Below are 27,541 nucleotides of genomic sequence, written 5' to 3' on the forward strand. Positions count from 1 at the left end.
ATATAATTGTCCTGCAAGACAATTATTCTTGCAAGTCGTCAATTCGACCTTATTTTGGTCCTGATGCCCTAAATAAAAATCTTAAAGGCATTTCAAGTAAATAGAATAGCCAAAGAGATCAAGAGTAACTTCAGATAACAAAATTATGAATCAAACTTAAACTAACATTATGTGAAATAGGAAGTTTATAAATTTGTACATCGGAGAGATATCTTACTACAGTGTTCTAACAATGAAGTTACAATTGACAAGAAAGATTCAACTTCTACTTCAAACCAACATATAATTTTGTACTTTGACATGGTTCTATAATGCTGGTTGGTCAGACATCTGCAGAGGAATGACATAATAACAATATTTCAGAAAGGATATCCGCCATAAACGACTAGCAATTATACCAAAGTAACAAACAAAAAATACTTAACATTGCGCCACGATAGCAATTTGTCAGCTTTAACTTTATAACAACTATTATATCATGTAATTGTAAACAGACAAAATGACTTTACTCATCAGATTTGTATTTTTTAAATGTTGGCAAGATTCCTTACTTTTAATTTTTTCATGAGATAAATGCCGCAAAAGGGGAGGTAACTGCGGTTATAATGCAAAGCACTCACCTTTTGGAGAGAGTCAGTTACATGCTTTCGCACAATGCAGCATTTACTTTTGCAAAGTGTACACAAAACACACAGAAAAATATAATTATCTTTTTTAATCAAATAACAATACTGAATGTTTTAGATCAAAAATGTAATTAGTTACATGCTCAATGCATGTCAAGCAATTTTGCGTTTCGTTTGTTCAATTTAGACATACAACACAGACCACAACCAATATAGCCGAAGCATATATACAGAACACAATACAACTTGATATGTTAATAATCAAGAATTATAACTATGATTGTATAAAATATAACATATTTACATGATATGCAAACTACTGAAACAGATATAAAAACATTAATTTGAGATATCAATTACAGTTTTAGTCTTTAAGAATGTATATGTACATAAAAATATTTCCCTATTTTTCTTATATAATAAACGTATAAGAATTATAAGAATAGCAGCCAATTTTGCAACTGCTTATCATTAAAAGGTATATATATATAGCCTGATATAGCTATATGAATCATATATTGAAAATAAAATAAAACTCATAGTCTCCAGTTAAAATATCGAATTCCATAATAAAAATAACGATTTGTTAATCTATTTATATTCTTATTTTTGAACGTAAAAAAAAATTCCATCGATGGTGATTTTCCATACTATATGCTATTACGGGTCATACATAGCCAAATAGTATTTAGAGGAAATTTTTTTTTCATTAAATTTTTTTTAAACCTATATTAAAAAAATATTGCACAAATAAGGAAGTGTTATGATAATAATAAATATTTCACTTTAAACACCACATTTCCTATATGACCACATAGATCAAACGACAAACCAGATAATACAAATGTACATGTATATATAATTACTAGATATTAATTTCAATAAATATCAGACACCAAAAGTATTTACGTTATCTATTTACACCTCCTACTACATTTACATCTTTTGATCCATGCATACTTAAAGTATTCATAACGTCCATCGTTGCAGAGAAACTCAATTTCTCTGGTCTTTGTTCTTTTTGGATAACAACATTGTTTTTCTTTACAATTAGTACAAAACTTCAATCTGTACGCCCGTACACTGTGACAGTCTTTATAAGAAATTCGTTCTTTCTTTGTTATCCGTGTTGTTGGCGTACATTTTTTCTTTCGCTGAAATAAAAACGTATTATATATTAAGCAGCGATCAATTCCATAAAAAGATATCGAAAGAATATATACTCGTCATGCACATATCAGTATAACTTACGATCATAATCGACAGACAAAACACCAAAAAATGCTAGAAGTCACAGGTTATATACTTCTATGCATAACACCGTTTACCAATTCAAAAAATATAAATTTTAAGCACTAACGTCTGTTACAAAATTATCATGATACATTTTGATATGAAATTATCAGATTTTTAAAAATTTTTGGTTCAATGATGGATGCTTAGCATTCAATAAGTTTCTAGTAATATACTATTCTTTTGTACTTGACCAAAATGCCAAATCGAATCTTAACATGCCAGCTCTCAATGTAACTATACGTAGGGAGACTCATTTATATACGTTGATACTGCTGTAACACACCCTACGGGCCGTCAGTACAGCAATAGGTAATACTGATCAAAATATATTGTACACGATTGCAAAATCCATTGTGTCTTTAAATAGGAACAGAAGACAAAACTCTGATGCACACGATAGCAAATAATAATTGTTTTAAATTACAATTAGGAACACAGATTGCCGTTAGTAGGGTGAAAACTATGCGTAAAACATACCAAGGAAATATTTAATGCCACTTCCACATTTAATTGTATACCTATTTATCGTATACATCATAAGTTTGCTAATGTTTGTACAAGTAGCATCGTATGTTAACCTTATAGCACGAACAAACTCATTACTGTACGCGGACATAGAATGCTTTTAGACGCAAATAACGAATTTCCGGTTCCGTTCAGAAAAAACCAAAGGAACTAATCATAAACAACAGTTTTATCTAATACCTAATTTAAAGATTTAACAGAATAAATGTTCGATCACTGATAAAGTTCATCCTGAAGTAATCATTGCCATGAAAAGAAATGTCAAGTAAGGAATGAAAGCCACAAAAACTAATTACAGTCATCAATGGTTTTAGTTTCAAACACAATTTATCAAATGAAATAAATATCAAGATAATATGCCTCGTCTTCTCGAATGTTCTTTAAGTTTTATTAGTTATACAAGCTAGCTCAATCTAATAACCGACTTTAGAATGTCTACTCAAAACCTTAAAGTCAGTGACATAACCAGATGTTTAAGCAATGATTGTAGATTTTATCAACTTTGAGTCATCCAAGTTTATCAATATATAGGATTAATTAGTTTTTCACGAAAAATTGCAATATGAGGATTGTCGGGTGAAATGTGAAAGCCATTGGTATTAATCCGGGACTGTACACAGACTAATAAAAGACGGAATATTGCGTTTACATTGACGTAGAGTATACAGGTTTCTCTCTTTTAAAAGGCGCCTTACTGGTCATCAAAACGTCCCATGCTAAAAAAAAAGAAGAAGAAAAGAAAATGACCAATGTCCCATGCACATTGAAAGTCATTGACAATGTCATAATTCTTCTATAGATGTATGCAAGTAACTAATGTCCAACATTGTATATCGCTACATTTCCGAAAACCATCATTTTCAAAATCTATATAAATTGCTGTTATAGTATACCAGAAAGTGTGGTTCTGACTGCAACACACTATGCAAACATTGTGTTCTTTGAAACGATATTTTATGTTGAATAAACGATGCAGTCAGAAAAAAACATTTTTTTACTGTTATCATTATTCTCCATCACAAACTAACCCTTTACAGATTGCATCCGTCATGCTGTACTAAACATCCTTTCAAAGGATTCTTGCTGTCTCTTTAAGTGGATGTTTTAATTTCGGGATTTTTGAATGAAAGTATTTTTTTGCAAAACTCAAAAGTTTCGTCTGCCGCGGGCTGAAGTTAAATTCCTCATAAGTGCATTGCTAAAATTGTTGCAAGGAAATCCAAAGCATTTAAGAATACCTAGGAAAATTAAGATAACCAGATGGACAAGTATGGTGGAAATATGTTTCTATCTTACAGATAGGTTTAAAATGAGCAGACAATCTATAATATTGAATAAGGATTTCATTGTTCACACTTTTACTTGTTAGATATACGCTACCAGAAAAAAATATATATATTGGTTAGACCGCAGTCAAAACATAAATTATATAATATCGCAAGTTTTACTCCAAATCATTGGAATCGAAATATAGTTCTTTTCGCTAAGTGAACAATAATAAGAAGCTAACATAGATTTGAAATTTAAAGTGAGCTGATTCAAAAAAAGTCATGTATTGGTATTTGCCCTAACACAATGATATAATTAAAAAGATTGTAAACTCGGGACTATTTTTCAATTTATTTTATCGTACAACTCTTTTATTTAGACGGATCCTCGAAAATACATCAAACCTCGCCAAATTGTACGACATTTCTACTTTTAATCTGATTTCTGGCTGGTAATTGGAATTTTTAACGTAATTTAACAAGACATCCTGAATAAATAATGTGATAGAATAAGAAAAAATAGACCTTAATTTAACCTACGACAAATTCAATTATTGAATGTGAATGTTCATTCTTAATTGAATATTAAGATACAATATCCATTGTAATAAATGAAATAGAATCCGTGGCTTTACTTCATTGATTAAGTACAAACAATATCATGTAGGTTTCTATAGTATTTCTGTTTATCTTAACAACTAGTTTTTAGAGATCTTAAGGGACTTCTGTCGAAATCCATATTATTTTATTCATACCGTAAAGGTCAGGAACAAGCAAGATTTCAGTAGTTTTTGGTACTAACTAATTACACGTACAAACAAAAATCAAACATACGTGTAAACTATAGTCACGAAGACAATTGAAAAAATTGTAATAAGTTAAAATTTGCAAATGAACATTGAATGTATCTACACGACTTCTTAAATGTCAAAGCATCATATAAACATAAACTTCAAGTATGTTATCCAAACGATAGTTTGCTACTGTATAGTTAGAACTAATCAAAGGACTATAAATTTTGCTTTAATTAAAAAAAAAAAAAAGAATAAATCATTTTTTTTTTATTTTTTATTTCTGAAGCCTGAATTTCATTCAAAATCATAACATGATACGTTTAAAAGCTACCTTGGTCCGTTGTCTTTAGTTGGAGTAACCGTTTTAAAAGTACACTCCTTTTCATTTGACATTTACTTTTAAACATTTCTAAAAATGTTTTTCTTATTACTCAAATACTATGCCATATTTTCAGGAGCTTTGACTTCATATTTAAGGGATGTACATGTAGTACAAACTTACATCATTACTATACAATACTGTTCCACATGGGCGTAAATAACACAACCTTGTGTCTTCCTTCCGCCTGCAGTGCTTTGGTGCCATACGAACAGATATTCCTACACCACATGTGACTGAACATTGGCTCCATTTTGTTTCGTTTAGGGAACAGTCAGTGACACCAGTGTGTATCACTTCATTTAGTTGTTTAGATTCTTCAACTTAAAATAAAGAGAGATACAAAAATATAGAGAGAAACACATACCGGTATATACATATTTGAAAACCTTTGAAATTACTCAAGTTTACTGACAAAATTCTCTCTTATTTCATTTAGTCCAAAATATTGAAATTTGTATGTTTCACGTCTGATTGTAACAATGGTGGAGGAATTTCTTGTCCTTCCGAAACACCTAAGTCTTTAAAGGGGTTCGTGTTGCTGTTGCTCTAATATTCTGTATCGTATGCTATGATGTTTTACTTTAGATACTGCTGTATATAATTTACATGTAATGTCAATAATTTGTCATTGGGACATTTCATGTTTTAAATTTTCACATTCGGTTTTGTGTAAGGGATAGATAATTTACATGGGCTGATCGGCAATAAATTTGGTAGTGCTTTAGGTTAGATATTTGCCGACTCGATGCGTACAATACCTTATCACTGGTCTTAAAAGCTTATCAACAAGTATTTAACAAAACACGAGGGAGCTGGAACTTCAACACTTCCAACGTTCATGAGTTCGACCTTGATTTTTTTACGAATTTATAAGTTTTAAAAAATTTTCAAACTTGTTTCCGATTCCAATATTTGACTGCTTGTAAAATGTATGTACTATTATATTGTTATAATATTTCAATAATAGATACTGTTAAACTTAAATGTAAACATTGGATTTTCTCCTCAAAGAAGTTAGTAAAGGTTATCTTACCAATGTTGTAATTAGATCTTTGAATATAATAGTTTACACTGGCACTAATATCGATTTTGTCATCAGCAAATTAAAACATAACTAAATTTGTATTCTTTTCAAACGGGATGTATAAAGACACACCCACATTCATTTTTATCTATAAAGAGGTTAAACTTCTAACTATCCTACTGCCTGTCGATACATTTATTTTTGGCATTGCACAAGTCATGTCTTCTTTGACTGTCCATGACGTTAATATACTAAATCCGTGGGATGTGTTTTAGTTGATTTTAGTCTCTGATGCATGATGTTTTTATTATTAATTGTTTTTGGCTTTTAACTAGCTGTCAGTAACTGCGAGTACTCTCAAATCGTACTTTCTTGTTTATTTGACCTGTTGATACTAATTGTAATGATTTTTTGTTACTTAATGTTATTAAAGGTTATATCTGGTCTATATACCAGCTTTGATAAGTGTTTGGTATTAATATGAATTTTCACTTCGTACTATGAACATCAAAATTATTTCTTTTGTAAAAATATTTCCTTTCTCTATTTGAACTGTACACGTATACCTAACAACAAAATTATTTTCATTTACCTGTGTTTAAAGTAAATGCAAATGGCTGATATTTTTGTTCGAGCATATTGTTTTTCTTAAATTGTTTAACATTTCATGGCGGTATAACATGTTACTTTTATTATTCTTCCCTTAGTTTATTTATTTTGTATTTACATTGTATCATAGGTCAAATTTATTTGTTCAGTGTATGTTCACTGGTGTTAATATGTCCTTTGATTGAGTAAAGACATTTCAGTTAATATTTTATAGTGTGTCTTTCTATGTTGTGATGTTACACTATTGTTTCAGAAAAAGGGCGAAGATTTGGTACCATTAAAACGTTTAAACTTGCTGCAATTGTTTGCACCTGTCCTAAGTCAGGAATCTGATGTTCAGTAGTGTTTCTCGTTTCTCGTTTTTTATATAGATTAGACCGTTGGTTTTCCCGTTTGAATGGTTTTACACTGGTAATTTTTGGGGCCCTTTATAGCTTGCTGTTCGGTGTGAGCCAAGGCTCCGTGTTGAAGACCGTACTTTGACCTATAATGGTTTACTTTTATAAATTTTGACTTGGATGGAGAGTTGTCTCATTGGCACTCATACCACATCTTCTTATATCTATATAGAGATAAATTTCGTAGCTTTGTTTATATCTATTATGATTGCAATTTATTTTATTTAAAAGATAATAATATGAAAGATATAACAGTAAATAAACGCTCGCGTACGACAACTTTTAGAGTTGGGCTATTGTAAGTCACACATAAACAAAAAATTCTTTTCGGCGTGCATCAACATATTGTTGATTATAGTTTACAATTGCTTTTAACTATAATTCTGAAAAAAATCGCCACTTTTGAAAATGATTTGAATATTTATGAAATTTCAGTGTCATGGTTAGGTAAAGTAATGTCATGGTTTGTTCCATGTTCGCCATGGTTCAGTTCTGTAATTCATACATGCATAACATACATATGAAATGAAATGAGTGAGATAGATGAACAAATGAACAAACATAATACACTTATCTAAATAAATAGATATAAGTCTACAGCTTTATTAAATAGGTATACAACGACGACAATGCAAGGATAACAGATTCACTTTGAAAATGCCAAAGTCTTTAAAAAATGAAATGACATAAAAATTATGGAGAGAACCAACAACCTTCCTTGTCAATCAATGAATCTTGAGAAAGATTAGTTATGCATTTTTAAAGTAATCGTAACCTAAGATATAAAATGTTATCATATGTAAAAATGATGCTTCTCAAATTAGAGATGGACTTTTATTTGCGTACACTTTTATTTGCATTGCGTACACTAGATTTTTAATTTTACATTGTGTATATTGAGACAACTGTATATGTATTCTAGTTTGTTTTAGCATGGAAGTATTATATTGACAGGAACTAGAATCGCATGTAAATAAGTTTCTTACCCCATGTTGGATTATTTTGCGGGCGTATTTTGTAATTGTTTGTAACGTGTCTTGGTATTTTGTTAGACTCTGTTTTATTTGGTTTCAAACAGCTCCATTCTTTACAACATTGTCCTCTCACAGCCATCAATTCGGCATTGGGGCAAAATATCATAGACGGCTTCCGGTACTCTTGAGGACACAAGTCAACGCAACCATAATGTCCATTTTGACAAGTGCAACGATTTCTACAATTATTGTTAAGATAAAACGTGTCGCCATCATTATAACTTTTGCCATTGATCACACATGCTTTTGGAGTATTAGCTGAAAAGAATAACATGCTCGTTTTAAATTGTACCACATGTATCTCAAAGTGATGTTATTTTCAAGATATTTTTAATTGCGTTTCAAACACAGTACAGTTTACTCGTGTTAACAAACAGATAACGAAGTACAATGCAATTAACGTTCTTCTGATAATTAAAATTCACAGGGGAGATCTCTCTTCAAACTGTATATAATTTGATTTCAATGCAATTTTTAAATGGCTAAAATACCGTGGCATATGTTTGATGACATTTATTTTCTAGGAAGTAAATTAAAACTAAAAATGCGTTTTCAATACCGATTGTTAGTTTCTACACATAATTGTATAATTGTATGAAAATGATCTAAAACGTTTTAAATTTGTAGTTGTATTGTCATAATAAAACAGACGTCTCTGTACAGTAACTACTAATGGTTTCAACACCACAGTAATAGCTCTTCAAATTCCAAATAATACAATAGTTGTATGGAATTGTTTAAACAACCATTTCATTTCACTGGCAAATCATTACAAGAATCATAGATATAATAGCTATTATATCTATGCAAGAACTAAAGAAAACCTGTAAGACAAGTCAATTCTGTAAACATAATCTGTGTTGATACACTTACTTCATATTCCCTTATGATCTGGTGTTTGATCAATATTTATCTTAGAATTATGAGACAAACACGGCGAATCGATTGTAAATTCATTGATAATTGTTCAGTATTTACAGCCACAAAGGTAATATAGTGCCATATGAAGACACTGTCTTTTGCTACATGGTAAACTTCATGTCAGATAAATTGATAAATTATTTGGAATTGATAAATGACCTTGCATCATATTAATATCATTGTTCTACACTGAAAAAAACCAACTGAAATACTGGTGGTTTAATGTTCGTCTTCAATATGTACACTGGTTCTATCGGCACTGACTATAATTTGAGTGTAGATATATCACGAAAACTAGGGTTTCACTTTACAGTTTAAACCTTTGAAAAGTTTGTTTCTATAAATATATTATATATAGTATAATATCTGATGGTCACTATATCTGGTACCTCAGTTTTTACTATATTTTCATTTGTTGCATATTCTTACTTTAAGTAGTGTTTGTACTTGTTTTCTTGTTAGTATCTTATTGTCATCAATGTAATTTTATATATACTCCTACTTGCATGGTTCTCGTTTGTATCTTCTATCTAAATCAACTGCCAAAAATGTATAACTATTAAGGAAAAATAAGCTAGGGTACTGATCATATGATTTCAGTAAAAATACAATTCAGTCTTGGTTTTATTATATGTTTCTTCATGATACTACTTTTTCATGTTTTGTGCGTGACTTTTGTTACTCTTAAACTAATAATGGTTCTTATCTATTCAACGTTCCGTAATGTTGGTCTAGACGGTATTTGATATTGTTTAATGCAAAAACGAGCTTCGCATGCAATCGTTAAGACTATCACGTATTTTTCTGTGTCTTTTCCTGAAATACGATATCTTTGATAATTTTTAAAAACATATTCAAAATGATTCTCAAATCAATAATGGAGAGGAACAAAAGTTGTTACAGTTGGCCCTGAAATGTCGCCCGATTCAAAATCTATGAAAACAAAACAAAATAAACAAATCAATGTATCCAGTTTTATATCCTTTTTATTGCACTGTTATACCATAAACAGTCTGCTTAACTAAATTGACTTCGTATCATCAGAGGTCATTTCTGACATAAACCGGCTAAAGCAAAACAATGTGATGTTAATATAGATCATTTATTGGAAATAAAAGCTTTGATTTTCCTTTTTTTTATTTCATCCATTTATAGAAGGAAGTCTTCCTGAATAGAATTGTACTGGTTCGTAACAGAGCGGTCTATAGACAAATCCATATGATGTAGTTTATGGCGGTATGGATTGAGAAAGTTGTTCCACAAAAGTATTGTTTGCCCAATAAGCGACATGACTCAGTATAGGGCTTTTCAAGATAACGATTGCATGAGGTGTGAATTCCGACAATAAAAGGTTGTTCAGCTTGGTATAAATACATGTGTCCTGTCCCATTTATAATAAAATTTCTCAAGTATTTCATTTTGTAGTCTATATAATTTCTGTAAAAATAATGGTCCATTAATTCTTGATACCACGTTATATTTTGAAAAATTGCTGCTTCTATAAGTGTAGTGGAACCTGTAGGTCTATATGTTTAGGGAATGTTTAGAAGTGTGCTATATCCTTTTTGAACCAACTACGTGATGGTACCATGCAACAGTATAAATGTAAGGAGAAATTGTATGATTGCCAATGAGACAACTATTCAGTAGAGTTCAAATGACGAATATATAAGCAATTAAAGATCACTGTATGGCCTTCAACAACGACAAAATTATCTGCCTAATAAAGAACAATACAATTTTTGAAAAACAAGTATGACAGACATGAACTAACGACAACCACTGAATTACTATATGTGGCGGGGTTAAACATGTTTGACGCGCTCAACCCTCCATAACTTGGCACATTGGTGTAACAGAACAACATAAGAACAAACTGTAAAAATGAATTGCATACGGCTTATCTCAAGATTGGAAAAACTTAAAACAAAAACTGACGGGGTTCCTGATTCTAGATAGACACGTGAATATGTGGTGGGGGTTAATTATTAACTAGGGTATTTAAATCTGAATCCTCCCCTTTTAATCTCGACCCTTGGAGTAAGAAAAGGTTCAAGGAACGTGGAACAAAATCAGAACAGAAAAAACACTTTACTTCAAAATAATTTACTGTATAATCGATAACAAGACCAAAAGTACAAACACAAAAATAACAACCAATATCGTATCAGAAAATACTACAGTAATGAAAAAAATCCTACGAACAATGCATGTTACATAATTGTAATATATCATTAAAGTATTTAACCTTTGTCCTTTTTCTTTGCTGAATGTGCAATGCAAGAAGTGAAAGTATGGGAAGTAAAATGAAATCCTACATCAAGCATACGGCTTATCTCAAGATTGGAAAAACTTAAAACAAAAACTGACGGGGTTCCTGATTCTACATAGACACGTGAATATGTGGTGGGGGTTAATTATTAACTAGGGTATTTAAATCTGAATCCTCCCCTTTTAATCTCGACCCTTGGAGTAAGAAAAGGTTCAAGGAACGTGGAACAAAATCAGAACAGAAAAAACACTTTACTTCAAAATAATTTACTGTATAATCGATAACAAGACCAAAAGTACAAACACAAAAATAACAACCAATATCGTATCAGAAAATACTACAGTAATGAAAAAAATCCTACGAACAATGCATGTTACATAATTGTAATATATCATTAAAGTATTTAACCTTTGTCCTTTTTCTTTGCTGAATGTGCAATGCAAGAAGTGAAAGTATGGGAAGTAAAATGAAATCCTACATCAAGCATTCATTTTTGGAAAGCACATATAAAAAGTAAATGCACCATTTATGAATTACCATGATCAAATGAACTAGGTTTTTTTATTAAGCAATAGTTGTGATAATGTTTGTTGGATTTTGACTAAAATGTTGCAGGTCTAGTGCAATATGACATTTGCGTGTGTTTTTTTTTTAATTTATTACCATATGTAGCGCGCTTCTGAGACACAATCTTGTTTTCTATTACAAAAATGTATATGTATCATTATCTATCATGATAGATTATCACTGAAATATTACCCTTGAAACAATCTGATAGTGAATACCTAGATACACATGTTTCTAGTTTGATTATTGATGGAGTATTCTCGTCATTCACGATACTTATACACAACCGGTCACGATTTGATGTTATATGATCGAGTCGTTAAGCAGATTTTTTTTTATTATTTCTCACCTTTACAAATGCCATGCTGCGCATTAGGCAGAAGATCGCAGTATAATCCTTTATCTGTATCACACCTGTCTATAACACTACACGTGTCACCGTATTGTCGGGCACACATGTGACAACAGCCACATCCATCTATCACACGTGGTACACCATATTCACAATTTAACTGTTTGTATGGGCAGTCGCAAACTCTTGGACACTCGCTATCTATCTGTGAAATATAAAAAAAAATTCAGGTATGCCTTTATTCTGAACATACAGCAAAAAGTGGTAGTCAATATTGATGGAATGGAAAGAAAAGACTGAAGAGAAGATGAAGAAGTCTAGAGCATATTTGAGGGATACAATCAACAGTTGGTGGAGTGATCATGATTTTCAGTTATTAAGATAAAAAGAGAGTTATATTAAAGCTAGGAACAGCTGCGAAGTGAGTGTTATGCAAAAAGAGCAGATGCAAGTTAAGAAAATATATGAAAGAGAGAAAGAGAGAGATTTGACTAAATACGAGATAATGAGAGATTTGACTAAATACGATATAGAGAGAGATATGAATAAATACGAGATAGAGAAAAATTTGACTAAATACGTGGTAGAGAGAGATTTGACTAAATACGAGATAGAGAGAGATTTGACTAAATGCGAAATAGAGAGAGATTTGACTAAATACGAGATGGCAAAAGATTTGACTAAATTCTAGCACAACCGTCGGATGGAAATTTTTTTTTTATCTAATTTTCACTTGCTTACAAGATGTTCTATAAATGAAAATGTGTTATGTATAGTGTTTGAAATGATTTGACAGTTGCAGATGATTTACAGTTCCCATAAGTAAAATTTGATTTCCATAAATACAAATAATAATTACTATTTTATACGTCATTTTCTGCAACACTGGTAATTCCTAATTCGTCTTAAATTGTTTTACATGCACTGGATTTTACGAATTGTCATTTTTGAAAGATTAATTGACATTTTGTTGTCAAGTTTAATGCCATGGAAGGAAACTGAATTCTCGCTTCAATAATAACATTAGAGATATGAAGTTAGAATAGAAGGTGCAGCGTTTATTGGATATACAATTAAAAGTCAAAATTAATAAAATATTATGTAAATTTTTGCAGCTTCTGAAACGTAAATTGATTAAGAATAAAAGGAAATATATATATGATATACGTCAATGAGACAGCAACCCAAAAACTTCAAAACCCCAAAGTACTAAAGTCATTTAGAAGTCTCCATAAGATCTCAAACAAAAGACACGTGTTATATATTTATAGAGCTCAGAATTTAGTAAAGTTGTGAATAAATTAATCGGGTATCATCATCAATCAAAGATCTCCATTTACACAAAATTACCAAAAGACTGAAAGCATTAAGATAGATGTAAAACAAATGACAACTGATTTTCCTTGTTCAAGAACCTCAGAAGTGGTGGTATTTGTTTATAGATTAGTACTTTTTGTCTTTTATAAAATGTAGCTGCAAAGAAATATCCAGTAGTTAAATTCATTCACTGGTCCATTTGTCCTGAATCAGATCGTAAGGTATAGACACGTGTTTGTCTTTTGTTTTAGACCATTAATATCTATAGATGTACTTTTTTTCTGGCTTATTAGACTTTTGTGTTGATTTTAAAGTGACGTTTAGCCATAATTGTTCCTTCACGTTGGCGCTTTAGGCTCCTAACACTAAGGACATTTGTGCTTTAAACTTTGATACACCTGTACTAATTATATGAATTGGCAGTGTATCTGCGATTTTTAACTATACAAGTTTAACTGTAAACGGAATAATAATTTTTAGTATCAATCCAGAATTGAAAGAGAAAAAATCCTACATGGTGTTTTAGATTGATTGATTGTTGGTTGCTTAATGTCCATTGACAAATATTCCATGCATGTTCAGGACGACATGTTTTTAGAATTTTAACTTTTAGCTGTATATAAATATAAGAATGTGCTGTGTTTGGATATGAAATTACTTTTTAACTTTTAACCATATGACTATTAACTGGAACACAATTATTATATTCCTTGAAAGCTTGGTTGATAAGTTTATGGCGTTTAACTGAATAGACATGCTGACTATCATTTCCCTGACAGAAGTGAGATACAAACGCATACACTAGGGACATCATATTCACCTTCACTATAAAATAGATAGTATCTATGGAATTCAAAATCGCAGAAAACAGTAGACCAAATACGACTGTATAGAAATTTCAATATCTTATTTAAAAGAGTGCGACTCGAAACCGTGGATCAAATATATATTTTATGAAGTTAAATTTCAAATACAAAGATTTGATCCTAATGTGCCCTGGTATTTATTCAATACAAAAAAAATAGTATCATGGTCCACATCAAAGCTGTATCAAGTCATCATTGTTCAGTTACATACAAATGTCTAACCCTGAAATATTTACAAAGAATTAAATTTCAACGCGAACAATGATGATACTCACTATTTTGTTTATCGTCTAAAACTTTTTTAATTGTCAATAAAACGGTATGATACAAGCATTTAATCTAAATTGAAACAGACAAATATACATTGAAGACTTAAAAGGAAAATTTAATATTTACGCGTGAACATTTAGTTTTTTAACATTCCCCAGCGTTGATTTTATTTTTGAAATTTGAGACTACTTATTCATCATCGATTAGATTTAAGAATATTCACAATTATTGAAAGCTAGTTCAAAGCCCAATTACAACTAACCGTTGATGTTTCCCAGGGTACATTGTAAGTATCAAGTAGTACACCTTCAACGGATTGAGTCTGAAGATGTCATTAAACAAACAGTCTTAGAAAAGCATAACCTTTGTTATAATATAAGTATTGACAATATTTCTTTTTTTTTTCAGTCGATAATATAAAGTTAATCAAAACTATATAAAAACAATGATACTTGTACTTGCATCTAAAACATTACAGAAACAAACGTGAAAATTAAGATCAAATACATGATTGGAGAGATTGCAAATGAATAAAAAATAGAAATTCGTTTTATCGGTTATTGCTTACTGGTTCGAAGGGTGTTCGTTGCTGATGTGTTTTAGTTTGGTTTTTATTTGTTAATAATTTTCCTTTAGCGAAAGTTACAATAAATAATTAATAAATCCAAGACATCGGATCCTTGGATCTTTTATGATTTCCCATTTTGATGTCTTGAATATTTTTAAATTCATTCTCTTTTCCTGGGTTCCAACATACTTTTGTTTATCTTTTTAGCATGCAATTAATCTTATGATTTAATTTAGTTTGTGTCAGTAGATTATTGAAAAAAAATTAACTAATCCTTTTACTATAAAGTAATACAAGTCTTTTTGAAGTTGTCGTAGTTTGTGGCATTTCAATTTCATAAACTTTATTATATTTGTGGTCGAATTATCACGTGATGTTGACGTTAATCGATATTGATTAATCTGTTCAATCAATTCAACGATTTAGCGTTAATGGGTTCGGAAGTTCTATCAAAGTTTTCAGCAGTCAAACATGAAATTTTCTATATCCATACACATAAATCATATAAGATGGAAATTGTAGCTTTTGATCTTAAATGAGTGCTCTTAATTGTTACAAGACAGCAGGATTTCAACAAAGGAATCTGCATATTTCCAGTTTGCACAATGGTTCACTTCAACGGCCAGCAAACGTTCAACACTAAATCTGCAGTTAGTGGTAAATTGTAAGCAAGCATAATTTCCAACTGATTTTTTAAAAAGTTAATTCTTATGTTGTGCTGTTACACAACTGTCCGAGGTAAAGGGATGGCCAGGAACATGTGATTCAGTGGTTGTCGTTATCTCACTAGCAATCATTCCATTTTTCCTCATTTTTATATACATATAGCAAAATAAAAAGTTTGAAAAGACACAAATATTAATACAGTAATAACTGATTATTGATGTCTCTTATGAGATGTTTCAGTTTATGGAAAATTTCAGAAGACAACAAGGGGGCAATTAAAATTATAAGTCAAAGAAAGGTTGTGTTTCTCGAGATAAATGAAAATCTTGTGATTAGTTTAATTGGATGATAGTTTTATAATTGAAAACTAGAAAAGGAGGACATGATGGGTTTTGGCGTTGATTTGAGATATCCGGTCGTGTCTGTGGGTTTATTTAGGAGACTATAAGATTTTTCAATGACTATCCATATAATGATTGAAGATAAACTCGTCATAGATACTAGGATGAAATTTTGTATTTGCGCCAGACGCGCGTTTCGTCTACAAAAGACTCATCATCCACTCGATGACTGTTTGGTAATCTTGTCTGTTTTGTTGATGTATAATTGACATTTACTGGTTATTCGTCTACTGTACTAGTATTTGAATTAATCCGGTTCCAGGAAAAAAAATTCTCAATATCATAATCTTGGATCATAAATCCGAAAATCTTATGATAGATAAGTATGCCTGGCTTCAGATTAGTTAAAAGCTGATCATTTAGTGTCAATTTGTAGTTTATTGGTTGCTTTATACTGTAAGAATTGATAACAAACTTTAAAGTGAAATGGTGTTCGAAATACTTATAAGACTGTCTCTAAATGGTGTAGTTGCAGGTTTTTCTGAGTTTTCTTTAAATCTATCTCTGGAAGGTTTCAAAGGCAGGTTTGCAACGCTTACATGTTTATTTTTTGACTCCAATGATGATGATGACTAATTTTAGCCCTCTATATAGAAATGAGAATTTGGGAGTTTTTATAAACAACCCAATGATGATGATAATTTAAACAACACGGTTGAAAGTACCAAAGCAAGCATTGCGCAAGGGAGGAATCACTTTTCAAGATCGGGGCATTTGTTTTCATAGTATAAGGTGAAAAATGAAACTAACGAAATATAACTGTATTGAACAAAACTGTTTTTGGCTTGCAACCCTTCATAGCCAATTTTCAACTATTTTTCCGACGTTATACAATAGCATGTATGCATAAAAAATTACAATAGTTACGAGCTGCTGGTTAAAAATAAGTATTACATATATGTATACTGTACTGCAGCCGGTTGTACGAACGTGGCATTAGCCTAATGGGTCATTAAGTCTTCATTAAGCCTTTATGATGCATTAGGCTAAGGAAGACTTAATGACTCATTAGACTAATGACACGTTCGTACAACCGGCTGCTGACTATTATAATTACTACCACATATACTACATTTTTGCTGTATTCACAATAAATGTGGGAGAGATTTCTCGTTATTTAAATTCATATTCTAATCTAAAATTATAGACCTTGTTACAAACAAGTGTATATGTTTAATATTCAAATGAAATCTATATTTTACAAGTTTGTTTGGGATTTTAAACGTACTTAATAGTCTCTTCTGGTTGAAAACTCTGCTACCACCCTTTTCTGTTTACAAAGATTTAGAACTTAATTATTATACATTTGCACCGTAATAAATTATTGTATAATAATTGAGTCATTTCTAAACCGGATAATACTTATTACTTCGAACATTTCAATAGATCATCTGAAAAGAGGTTTTATTAGATTGCATCTATGACTTTTTATATTAAAAATCTTTTCTATAAAAATGATTAAAGTTTTTACTATTTGGTGAGAATTTCTCACCTCTTTTGAATAGGATTTAAATATTTAAATAGCGCTGAACATAAGTTCAGGTTTTTTTTTATAGAGTACAAAGTCATACATATGTATATTCCATCTGTTATAAAATTTTATTTGAAGTTTTTATGTATTTCTTTGATATGTATATACTAATAAACATTTTACTCTGATGCGGAATTGAATAGATAGAAATTTGCATCGGAAATGCAATTTTATATTTGTGTCAGTGAACTTCAATGCTTATACATTTCTAAATCATAGTTCGTGCATATGCTTGAACTGTTCACCCAATAAAGGTTAAGAGGGATATAGAAATAACACGCACCTTTGTAATAAACGTAGTATGTGTACATCGATATGAATAAAAGGAAATGTGGGGTATACGTAAGTGAGACAGCAACCCAACGACAGAACTGATATATAGAAGACATCATACAGAATTCAACAATAGACAGGTTTTAATATGCTAAACTCTTAATCATCTTGAGTCCATACAATTTGTGAATAGAGTAAACAGGAAAAATAAAAGATCTGTCATCAACACCAAATTATCTAAATAACCAAACAAAACATAAAGATGTGACGTAGGAAAACAACCGACGAGGTTCCTGACTTGGGACAGACACATGCATACATGTATGTGGTGTCTTTTGAGCCCGGTAACGGACGAGGTTCCTGACTTGGGACAGACACGTGCACACATGAAGGTGGTGTCTTTTGAGCCCGGTAACCGACGAGGTCCCTGACTTAGGACAGACACATGCATACATAAAGGTGGTGTATTTTGAGCCCGGTAACCAACGAGGTAAAGGACTTGGGACAGACACATGCACACATGAAGGTGGTGTCTTTTGAGCCCGGTAACCGACGAGGTTCCTGACTGTGAACAGACAGTTGCATACATATAGGTAGTGTCTTTTAACCCGGTAAATCAATCGAAACGAAGGGTTGCCAAAATAGATTGTGTACAAATCGTCGATTCGATGTTCAAATGTAATGTAATGTAACAAGTCAAATATTTTAACGGGACTGGTCAGATAGTCCGAAAGGTCATTAAACCGTTTGCTAAAAAGTCCGACAGTCCATTTGTCAGACTATCTGAATTAAATTCATTCTAGCTATACGTTTCATGAGCATCGAGATCGATATCTTACGTTTATATTGCTATCAAAGGGTCAATACTGAGTCCCTGCTGGAGATATAAAATGCCCTTTAACAAATGATTCGGTGATGCCATGATTTGATTCATATATTTCGATTCATAATTTTCAGTTTTACTAGTATCAATATCATTTTTACTAAAACCGAGGTTTCAACTCCCTCGGACCAAGATGACCTTAGACTGTTGTAGCCCTTTCGTTTAGGTGCCCAAACGTTGAATATTTCAAGCTTCGTTATCAAGAGCGTACCTGATGACGAATTTATCAGAAAAAAGCGCCATGCTCAGTGAAATTTGTGTCCTGTATTTATGTAAGATGAGAAGTTAAAAAGCACTATTTTTTTTCAGTGCAGTTTTGAATTTATCTTTTTGTAATTTGTAAAGTCCACTACGTAAAAGGCCTGTAATTACATTAACTATATTAGTGATACTGTTAAGAAATTTTGCTGTCCATCTTTTCTAAATTAATGATAAACAAGTGTTCTATTAATATGGTGCTTAAACTTTTTATATTGATTAAGATTAAAGCACAATGTTGACTGCTGTACCCAAGTTTTGACATTTTTACCTATTATGACTGTGTGTTTTGCTCACACTTTGTTGTCAATATAATGGAATTCTATATTACTGTCATACAAGTGAGAGGTGAAGCTAGCTATAAAACCAGCTTTAATCCACCATTTTTCACATAAGGAAATGTCTGTACCAAGTCAGGAACAAGACAGTTGCTTTCCATTCGTTTGATGTGTTAGAGCTTTTGATTTTGCCATTTGATAAAGGACATTCCGTTTTGAATTTTCTTTGGAGTTCGGTATTTTTGTTATTTTACTTTTTATTAATATGGAAAACAATACACAGCGTGCAAAAATTGATTATCCTATTCCTCCATTGGCACAGACCCTTTCTATAAAATGATTGTCAGAACAATCTTTCCACTTTCATGATGTTTTTTTATTTGCTTATATCCACGTCATTTGAACTCTGGTGAATTGTTGTCTTATTCGCACTAATACCACATGTCCTTATTTTGTTGAAGGTTTAATCAATTAAAATTTTCAAATCAAAAGAAAAACATAACCCTCACCAAACGGATCATGTGAACACACACATCAACATGACACAACCAACATACAGGCAAAGGTCTCTCAAGCGGCATATAATACTGACACACACATCAACGTGACACAACCAACATACCGACAAAGGTCTCTCAAGCGGCATATAATACTGACACACACACATCAATGTGACACAACCAACATACAGGCGAGTGGCATATAATACTGACACACACATCAGTCAGCGTGACACAACCAACAAACAGGCAAAGGTCTCTCAAGCGGCATATAATACTGACACACACATCAACGTGACACAACTAACATACAGGCGAAGGTCTCTCAAGCGGCATGTAATACTGACACACACATCAGCGTGACACAACCAACATATAGGGAAAGGTCTCTCAAGCGGCATATAATACTGACACACACATCAACGTAACACAACCAACATACAGGCGAAGGTCTATCAAGCGGCATATAATAATTACACACACATCAACGTGACACAACCAACATACAGGCAAAGGTCTCTCAAGCGGCATATAATACTGACACACACATCAACGTGACACAACCAACAAACAGGCGAAGGTCTCTCAAGCGATATATAATACTGGCACACACATCAACGTGACACAACCAACATACAGACAAATGTCTCTCAAGCGGCATATAATACTGACACACACATCAACGTGACACAACCAACATACAGGCGAAGGTCTCTCAAGCGGCATATAATATTGACACACACATCAATCAGCGTGACACAACCAACATACAGGCAAAGGTCTCTTAAGCGGCATATAATACTGACACACACATTAGCGTGACACAACCAACATCAAGCAAAGGTCTCTCAAGCAGCATATAATACTGACACACACACATCAGCGTGACACAACCAACATGCAGGCATAGGTCTCTCAAGCGGCATATAATACTGACACACACATCAACGTGACACAACCAACATACAGGCAAAGGTCTTTCAAGCGGCATATAATACTGACACACACATCAACGTGACACAACCAACATGCAGGCAAAGGTCTCTCAAGCGGCATATAATACTGACAAAAACAAATCGTCGTACATCGGACATGTATAGAATGCCATTGTCTAACAAGAGAAACGGTGAGCTGCCATAACAAATGCATGTAAGATTAAGTTAAATAATCATCTAGCATATGTCAATGGTTTTAATTTTCCCCATACTTGCAATTGGACGTGAAAGTGTACTTTCATATCCCACTTTTATTTGGAACTCGTGGACGACATATGAGAAATTTGTAAAATTTATAATTGTTCCTCGTGTGCTATTAAAATTCGAATTATATTTATTGAAGCGTACTCAAGTTATTGAGTGGAAAAATATAAGTTTGATTAGTTTTCGCTATATGAAGGGCATATCACTGGACAACAAAATAATTATCAACATCAAACTTTTGTTAAGAAGTCCCTAACAATATTTGAAAATATTCTTTAGGTGATCACCCGGTCGCGATAGGCTTCGTGTATTGATGGGAAACCTACTGTGCGACGAGCAATTGAAGGGTAAAACTTTATATCCCAAAACGAATTGATTGCGGTCGGAGAAATGGACTTCTAGACCTCCAGGATTTAATGAACAGTAAAAAAAAAGAGGAAATCCCCGATTCCGACAAATCTCATGCGACCGGAAAATCTGCAAAAACGTTGAAAAATTGTCTTTTGTTGAAGACTATGTGCTGACCTCTAGATATCGTTCTGTTATTTATATCGTTTGATTACTGTCTCCGGGACTCGTTCACATATACCCCACATCTCTTTTATCCATAAACACACAAAAAAATGTTCCCCATCCCCATCCCCCCCCCAAAAAAAAAACAACAACAAAACTAACAATAAATCTTGTCCTTACATAAAAAAAAGCTTTAATAGTCTATACAATCATTAATATTATGACCATTTTTGAAGAATTGACAAGGTTCTTAGTTTCGTGAGAAAAGAAAATTTTACGAATCGTCATAATAAACACATTAAAACAATAAGCGAACTTCTGTGTAAACATATATTATACAGCTTTTTTTGGAACACGAGGTTTTAGGACTGCCTTTAGAGCCCCTAAACTAAGTCGTCAATTTTCAAGCAACAGTTCATGTAGTTTTTGGCTTATGTACTGCAATGTCGATTTCAATCTAATTTCAGGATTGGAAATGAAACACGATTCTCTCGAGATTTCAATTTCTTCGCCGGCAATTAAATTAACAAGACTTTATGACTCCTTACGCCAGATATAAGTCGCAGTTTGTTGATTTCTCTCAGACACGCAACCAGGAAGAGTTTGTGGATCCATCTTAATGCCTAACGGAAACTAAAAATTCGTAATAGAATGCAAACAGCAGTATAATTTTAACTGTAATTCATCATAAACTTTGTTCTGTATAAGGAAAATTAATTTTCAAGTGTCGAGTTGATTGAAAGTTTTTTTTTTCTTTTTAGCAGAATGTCTTAAAATATATGTATGACTCTTAGGCATGCAACCAATTACTGAATGTAGTTTTGATTCTCTGGGGGAATAAGAAAACACAGACATGTAAATCTATTTGTAAAAAATTATCGATACTAAACAATTTTGGAATCTCAAGATGCTTGTTGTGGTTATGGAATACATCTAACATTTGAAGTACAATTTTTTAATGTAAATAGGGGAGAGTCAATTTAGTATGGTTAATATGTAAAGAGAGGTTTACATTTCTATAAGAAAAAATTTATGACTCGGTTGTTACAGATTTTTCATTTCTAAATTTTACCTGCTTTGCATATTTTGTTCAAATATTGTACATATTAAATTATAAGATATTTAAACATCTTTGTTTGCGCTAAGTCTATCTGAGGGTATACAGAATGTTTTCGGTGAACTTTCTATGGCGATTATATACAACTTGCAAGTCCTACTATGCGTAAGATTTATGACGATTTTGAATAAATGATGAAGGTTTGAAATGACTTACGTTAGTTGATTTTTGTTAAATTAAACATTTTGTCCGGACAGTACTTTCGTACCACGGTCAATATTATGTAACGCCAATGAAGCTAACCTAACTACACCCTGTATTGCAAAGTATAGAATAAAACTCATTTACTATCATTGGATTAAATTTGTACTTGTCAAATTACATTTTGTCATATTTATAGTAATGAAATATAATAATGGTACATTTTTACTTATTGTAAGGGATACTAATTTCTAATGAGACATTAACAAACAGCACAAACCGTGCAATCAACAGACAGCAAAAGCAAGTTTCGAGACTTACGATACTTAAAATTTTAACCCTGTCAGTCTTAATTATAAGATTACATTTACGAATGCAAAAACTGAAGACATAGGAAATCAATGATTTTGTAACAGTAATGGAACATAACTTGCAGCAATCATAAAAAGAAGTGATTTTAAGACAACACAGAAATTTCCAATCTGATATATGTTGTCTATATAATTGATGATTCGTGAACGTCGTGATGAAATATTTACATGTCGCCGGTGTGTCATCATGATCATTTTTTCTTTCCATTTCTACTAAAAAGTTAATTCCGCTAAAGATGTTCCTTTCAACGTTGATTGTCAATCAAATAAATAGAATTATATTTCATCTGCTAGAAGACGCTTAATTTAGCTGAACCTCCTCGTAATTTAATCTATAGATAAGTATTTGTAGATGGCTTTTGATTTTCAGGACAATTTCCATCACAACCAATTATAAATTACTCAATCAACAACATTAATAATTAAGAAATGTTTGAAGACACAGACGTATTAGTGAATTGCGAAAAAGGCTAGGGTGACGGCGACAGGCGATGATTAAAGGAAAGACTTTATATTGTGAAAACATCAATATCATCTGATAACTAAGCTTAAAAATATTTTATTTCTTCCGTGTCAATGCTTTTATTCTTGATTACTGTGAATAATTCTTATCAGAATTGTTTGTCAATATAACAGGTACTCTCATTCATTTAAGAAAGCGAAGACCGACTGGTCATACTTAGAAAGAATTTTGTTTGTTCATAAATATGTCATCTACGTATTTATTGATTAGATAATCCAACGACAAAAAAATATTACAATCTGATAGTAATTGGCTTTCCCAGAGGAATTAAAATTAAAATCTCTTCTTTAGAAATGCTTTTGAAACGGTAAATGTAAATCAAAAACATTTAAGCTGAAAATGTTAACAGGGCGTTGTATTTGGGTATGACTAACTCTTGCCTCTTCACGTTTCTGAAAATGCCAGATTAGATCTAAAACATCATAAATCGAACAAAATGCTAAAACCTTTCCTCATATAAACCGTCTCATAGGAATTTTGATTATAATTATCCGATATCAGTACCGTGTTAATCAAGTTTTATTACTTATCAATATATTATGATATTTGATTGCTCCAGTACGGCGACATTAATTAAAGGTTACATGATACCAGACATCGTTCGACAGAAACACGTGGCACAGACTAGGGCACATGAACTATGGAAGCACGCTAAAGTAGCAATATGTTAAACAATATGGTTTTTGAAAAAAATCTTCTATTACTTCCGGATAAATCAATCAATTTAGACCTTTTTCTTGTAAATAAAAAAAAATTAAAAATTGGGCTATGAGAATAAGTGTTGAAGTAAAAAAAAAAGCAAAATATAAAAAATACCGAACTCCAAGGAAAATTCAAAGCGGAAAGTCCCTTATTAAATGGCAAAATTAAAAGCTCAAACACATCAAACGAAAGTTGCAAAAAGACGTCTTCCGGGTCAATTTACGAATATGTACTTATTTAAATATTTTTTTGATTGCATAAATGAAAAAAAAACATGAAAAAGTACATCCACCATTTAGTTCATTCAAAAGGTGAAATTTTCTATTATATTTTTTTTTAATCTACATTTTGTTTTTTGAAAATAATATAAAAAGATATAGGTAATACATTTTAAACGTTAAAATCTTAAGTGAATTTCGAATCTGCTCATATACATACTTTATCAATTTCACATAGAAGTTTTGATCATAACACATGCATAAGATTTACGTACATTTTACAATACTTTTTAAACTTTTTTTTGTGTGTTGCTTCTGAATCTTCGATAGTCTCTGTTAAATTTATTCACAACTTTTCCAGGCTGAGACGATAGTGCTTGACCCCAAATGTACACATGTATGTTGCCTGACCTCTGTTTATCTTTTGAATTTTGTGTGTTCTTGTTCTCTCATTGGCGTAAACCTCACACCACTATAATTTCATATTTAAGAAATATATAATTTTAGCGTCATAAAATATAAATGTATTTTGCATCCGGTAAGCGAACAAAATAAGAAAAAAAATAGATTTCAGTTTGTTCCAGCATTAAATGTAGAAAAACATGTAATGTAAAGAATCATAACATGTAAAACATAGTTACCGCTCTTCGTGATTTTTGTTCCTTATCTCTAACATTAAAAAGCTGGCACCCGTAGCACGGTTCCTCTGCAGTTGCAGTATGCGATAAGTTAGTTAAAAATCCATAAACTAAAATTGTCACAAAACATAAATTTTCCATTGCCAATATATATCTTCTTTAACGAGTTTTCAATTATATAACCAACTTTCAATTACGTATAATCCAACATTTTCTCAATATTATGTATATCAATATCCGAGCTGAAAATGTCAATTGTATCAATAGCGAGTCCTTTTAACTAACGTCTTACAGTAAAAAGATTAGAGATTACGTTAAACAAATTACTGTGCCGTGAGAAATCTATCTTGTATTTGAAAACACGCGAATTGCTCGGCAATTGTCAACGAGTCTCTATAAAGACATATACAGCATTGTGCTAAAATCGATCTAGTCCATTTACAACAGGGTATGAAACATATATATACGGATTAGTATTTCAAAACATTGAGATATATATTACAGCTTCGTTTTAAAGATTTTCCCAGCTTTTAATGGATATGTGCATTTTAACCGGGTTATGGGTTTCTGTAATTAACTAAACGGAAGTACTCTTTGTAACTAATCACGGACCAATCAATTAATCACTTGATCTCGATATCGATTACTCGGTGTTTAAAGTAACAAAATTAATTGATGAGGTAAATTGAAAACAGAAGTCCTCAATATGCAATATTGATGAAGTTTTAATTATCACACTTTATAAACGCCAGTTTTGGAATTACAGAGTAAATTGTAATATTGAAAACCATTATGCATAAACAAATTTAGGCTTTTCATGGGATATTTTATCATGGTAATAGCGATGTGATTTTATTAGTACACCGTAGAACTACTTTTGAATGTCTTCATCTCAATTGCAAAACTTAGTCTTCCAGAGCATATAAGTTCACTTCCGGTTTTTGATGGGCTTCTATCTTAAGTTTTCTGTGTAGTGGTTTGTTTTCGCCATGGTGTTGTTTGTTTTTATTGGACCTATGATTTTTTATTGATCCCTTGATACCTATAATTGTTGTCCTATAGATGTCTTTTGGTCATTTGTTGGCATTGGTCGCTGTCTCATTGATGCAAATGTGTACCCCCACATTATATATAACAAGTCTAAAAGGGTACAACATCACCAAAAAATATTAATGAATTGAACAAAATTAATGTTAAATATGTCGGATAACAGATATCCTTCATCAGTATGATCACGATGTAAAATGAATCATATCAATCTAGTCTGATTATAAAACTATAACAATCTTGAAATTTATACAATAAAACAGTCAAAACTGAACATCATAGAGACGCTTGTACAATTCTTTTTTTTTTTCAAACATGACATAGGTTATGTAGCTATTTACAACAGAGACTGCAAAGATATGCTTCAAATAAAAAGAGTAATGTGCGATATGAACTGGTACAACTCTAAAATTTCAAAGGTGACGACAGTTAAGATGTTACAACAACGATTGCGTGGAAATACATTCCCAATAAACATCACGGACCGATCCAAGCTAGTATAATATTTCAAATTTGACAACGGTAGAGTAATTAAAACAGGGCTGCGTATTTAAACATCCAAATAGATAGCAGTTTGATAATGATTAAAAAAATAATAATAAATTTTGACTAAGGTTAAATAATTGAACGTGACTGCGTACTTATACATCCCTCCCAAATGAATAGAACCTTGTAATTTAAACTGGTATAACTAAAACAATTCCTTAAAACTGTAAGAGTCCAGTACGGAAGCCTGAGTTACTGGAAACAAGTGATGGTAGGAACATGAGTAGTATGTTTTTCCATTTATGCCCTCTGGGGAAACTGTCCTAAGCTTTCTTATCCAAAACCTTTCCCGAGCGAGTCTGTCGGCCCTTGACCAAGCCTCGTTGTGGTCTATGATTGTGATGGTAAGGTTTTTGAGATCAGCTTGGGCGTGCCCAGGTGATCTCAAATGACGACTTATGGGAAGGTCGGGCTTGCAGGTGTAGTCACTTCGATGGCCATGCATGCGTTTGTTGAATGGCTGTTCTGTCTCGCCAACGTACTGCACGCCACATCGACACTGAAGAAGGTATACAACATTCTGGGTTTTGCAAGTTACATTGAAAAATATAGTGTACACAGACCCAGTGGAGTGGCAAGTAAATGTTTGAGTATTCTGTATTTGTTGGCAAGTCAGACATCGTCTGTTACCACACGACTTGCACCAT

The 27,541-nt window shown here is 31.9% G+C and overlaps 1 protein-coding gene across 1 annotated transcript; it reads right to left on the reverse strand.

Annotated features, from left to right (window-relative positions):
- Positions 1 to 700: 700 nt before the first annotated feature.
- LOC127730290 (CCN family member 1-like) lies at positions 701 to 25,685 on the reverse strand. The gene is made up of 5 exons (XM_052238603.1): positions 25,305 to 25,685; positions 12,066 to 12,273; positions 7,909 to 8,214; positions 5,012 to 5,211; positions 701 to 1,780 (listed from the first exon to the last, which is right to left on the reverse strand). The coding sequence occupies exons 1-5, from the start codon at positions 25,440 to 25,442 to the stop codon at positions 1,541 to 1,543; spliced, it is 1,092 nt and encodes a 363-aa protein (XP_052094563.1). The 5' UTR covers positions 25,443 to 25,685; the 3' UTR covers positions 701 to 1,540.
- Between the last annotated feature and the right edge of the window lie 1,856 nt (positions 25,686 to 27,541).

The sequence above is a fragment of the Mytilus californianus genome, unplaced genomic scaffold (assembly GCF_021869535.1).
Source record: "Mytilus californianus isolate M0D057914Y unplaced genomic scaffold, xbMytCali1.0.p SCAF_2, whole genome shotgun sequence".
Lineage (NCBI taxonomy): Eukaryota > Metazoa > Mollusca > Bivalvia > Mytilida > Mytilidae > Mytilus > Mytilus californianus.

What these genes read in the sequence shown, in the direction of transcription:
- LOC127730290 (XM_052238603.1), bottom strand. Translation starts at nt 25,442, where the DNA reads ATGGAAAATTTATGTTTTGTGACAATTTTAGTTTATGGATTTTTAACT. An exon ending in GCAGCATGGCATTTGTAAAG is followed by an intron (nt 8,215 to 12,065) that starts GTGAGAAATAAT and finishes TATTCTTTTCAG; the next exon opens with CTAATACTCCAAAAGCATGT. An exon ending in CAGTATTGTATAGTAATGAT is followed by an intron (nt 1,781 to 5,011) that starts GTAAGTTTGTAC and finishes TTTTTATTTCAG; the next exon opens with CGAAAGAAAAAATGTACGCC.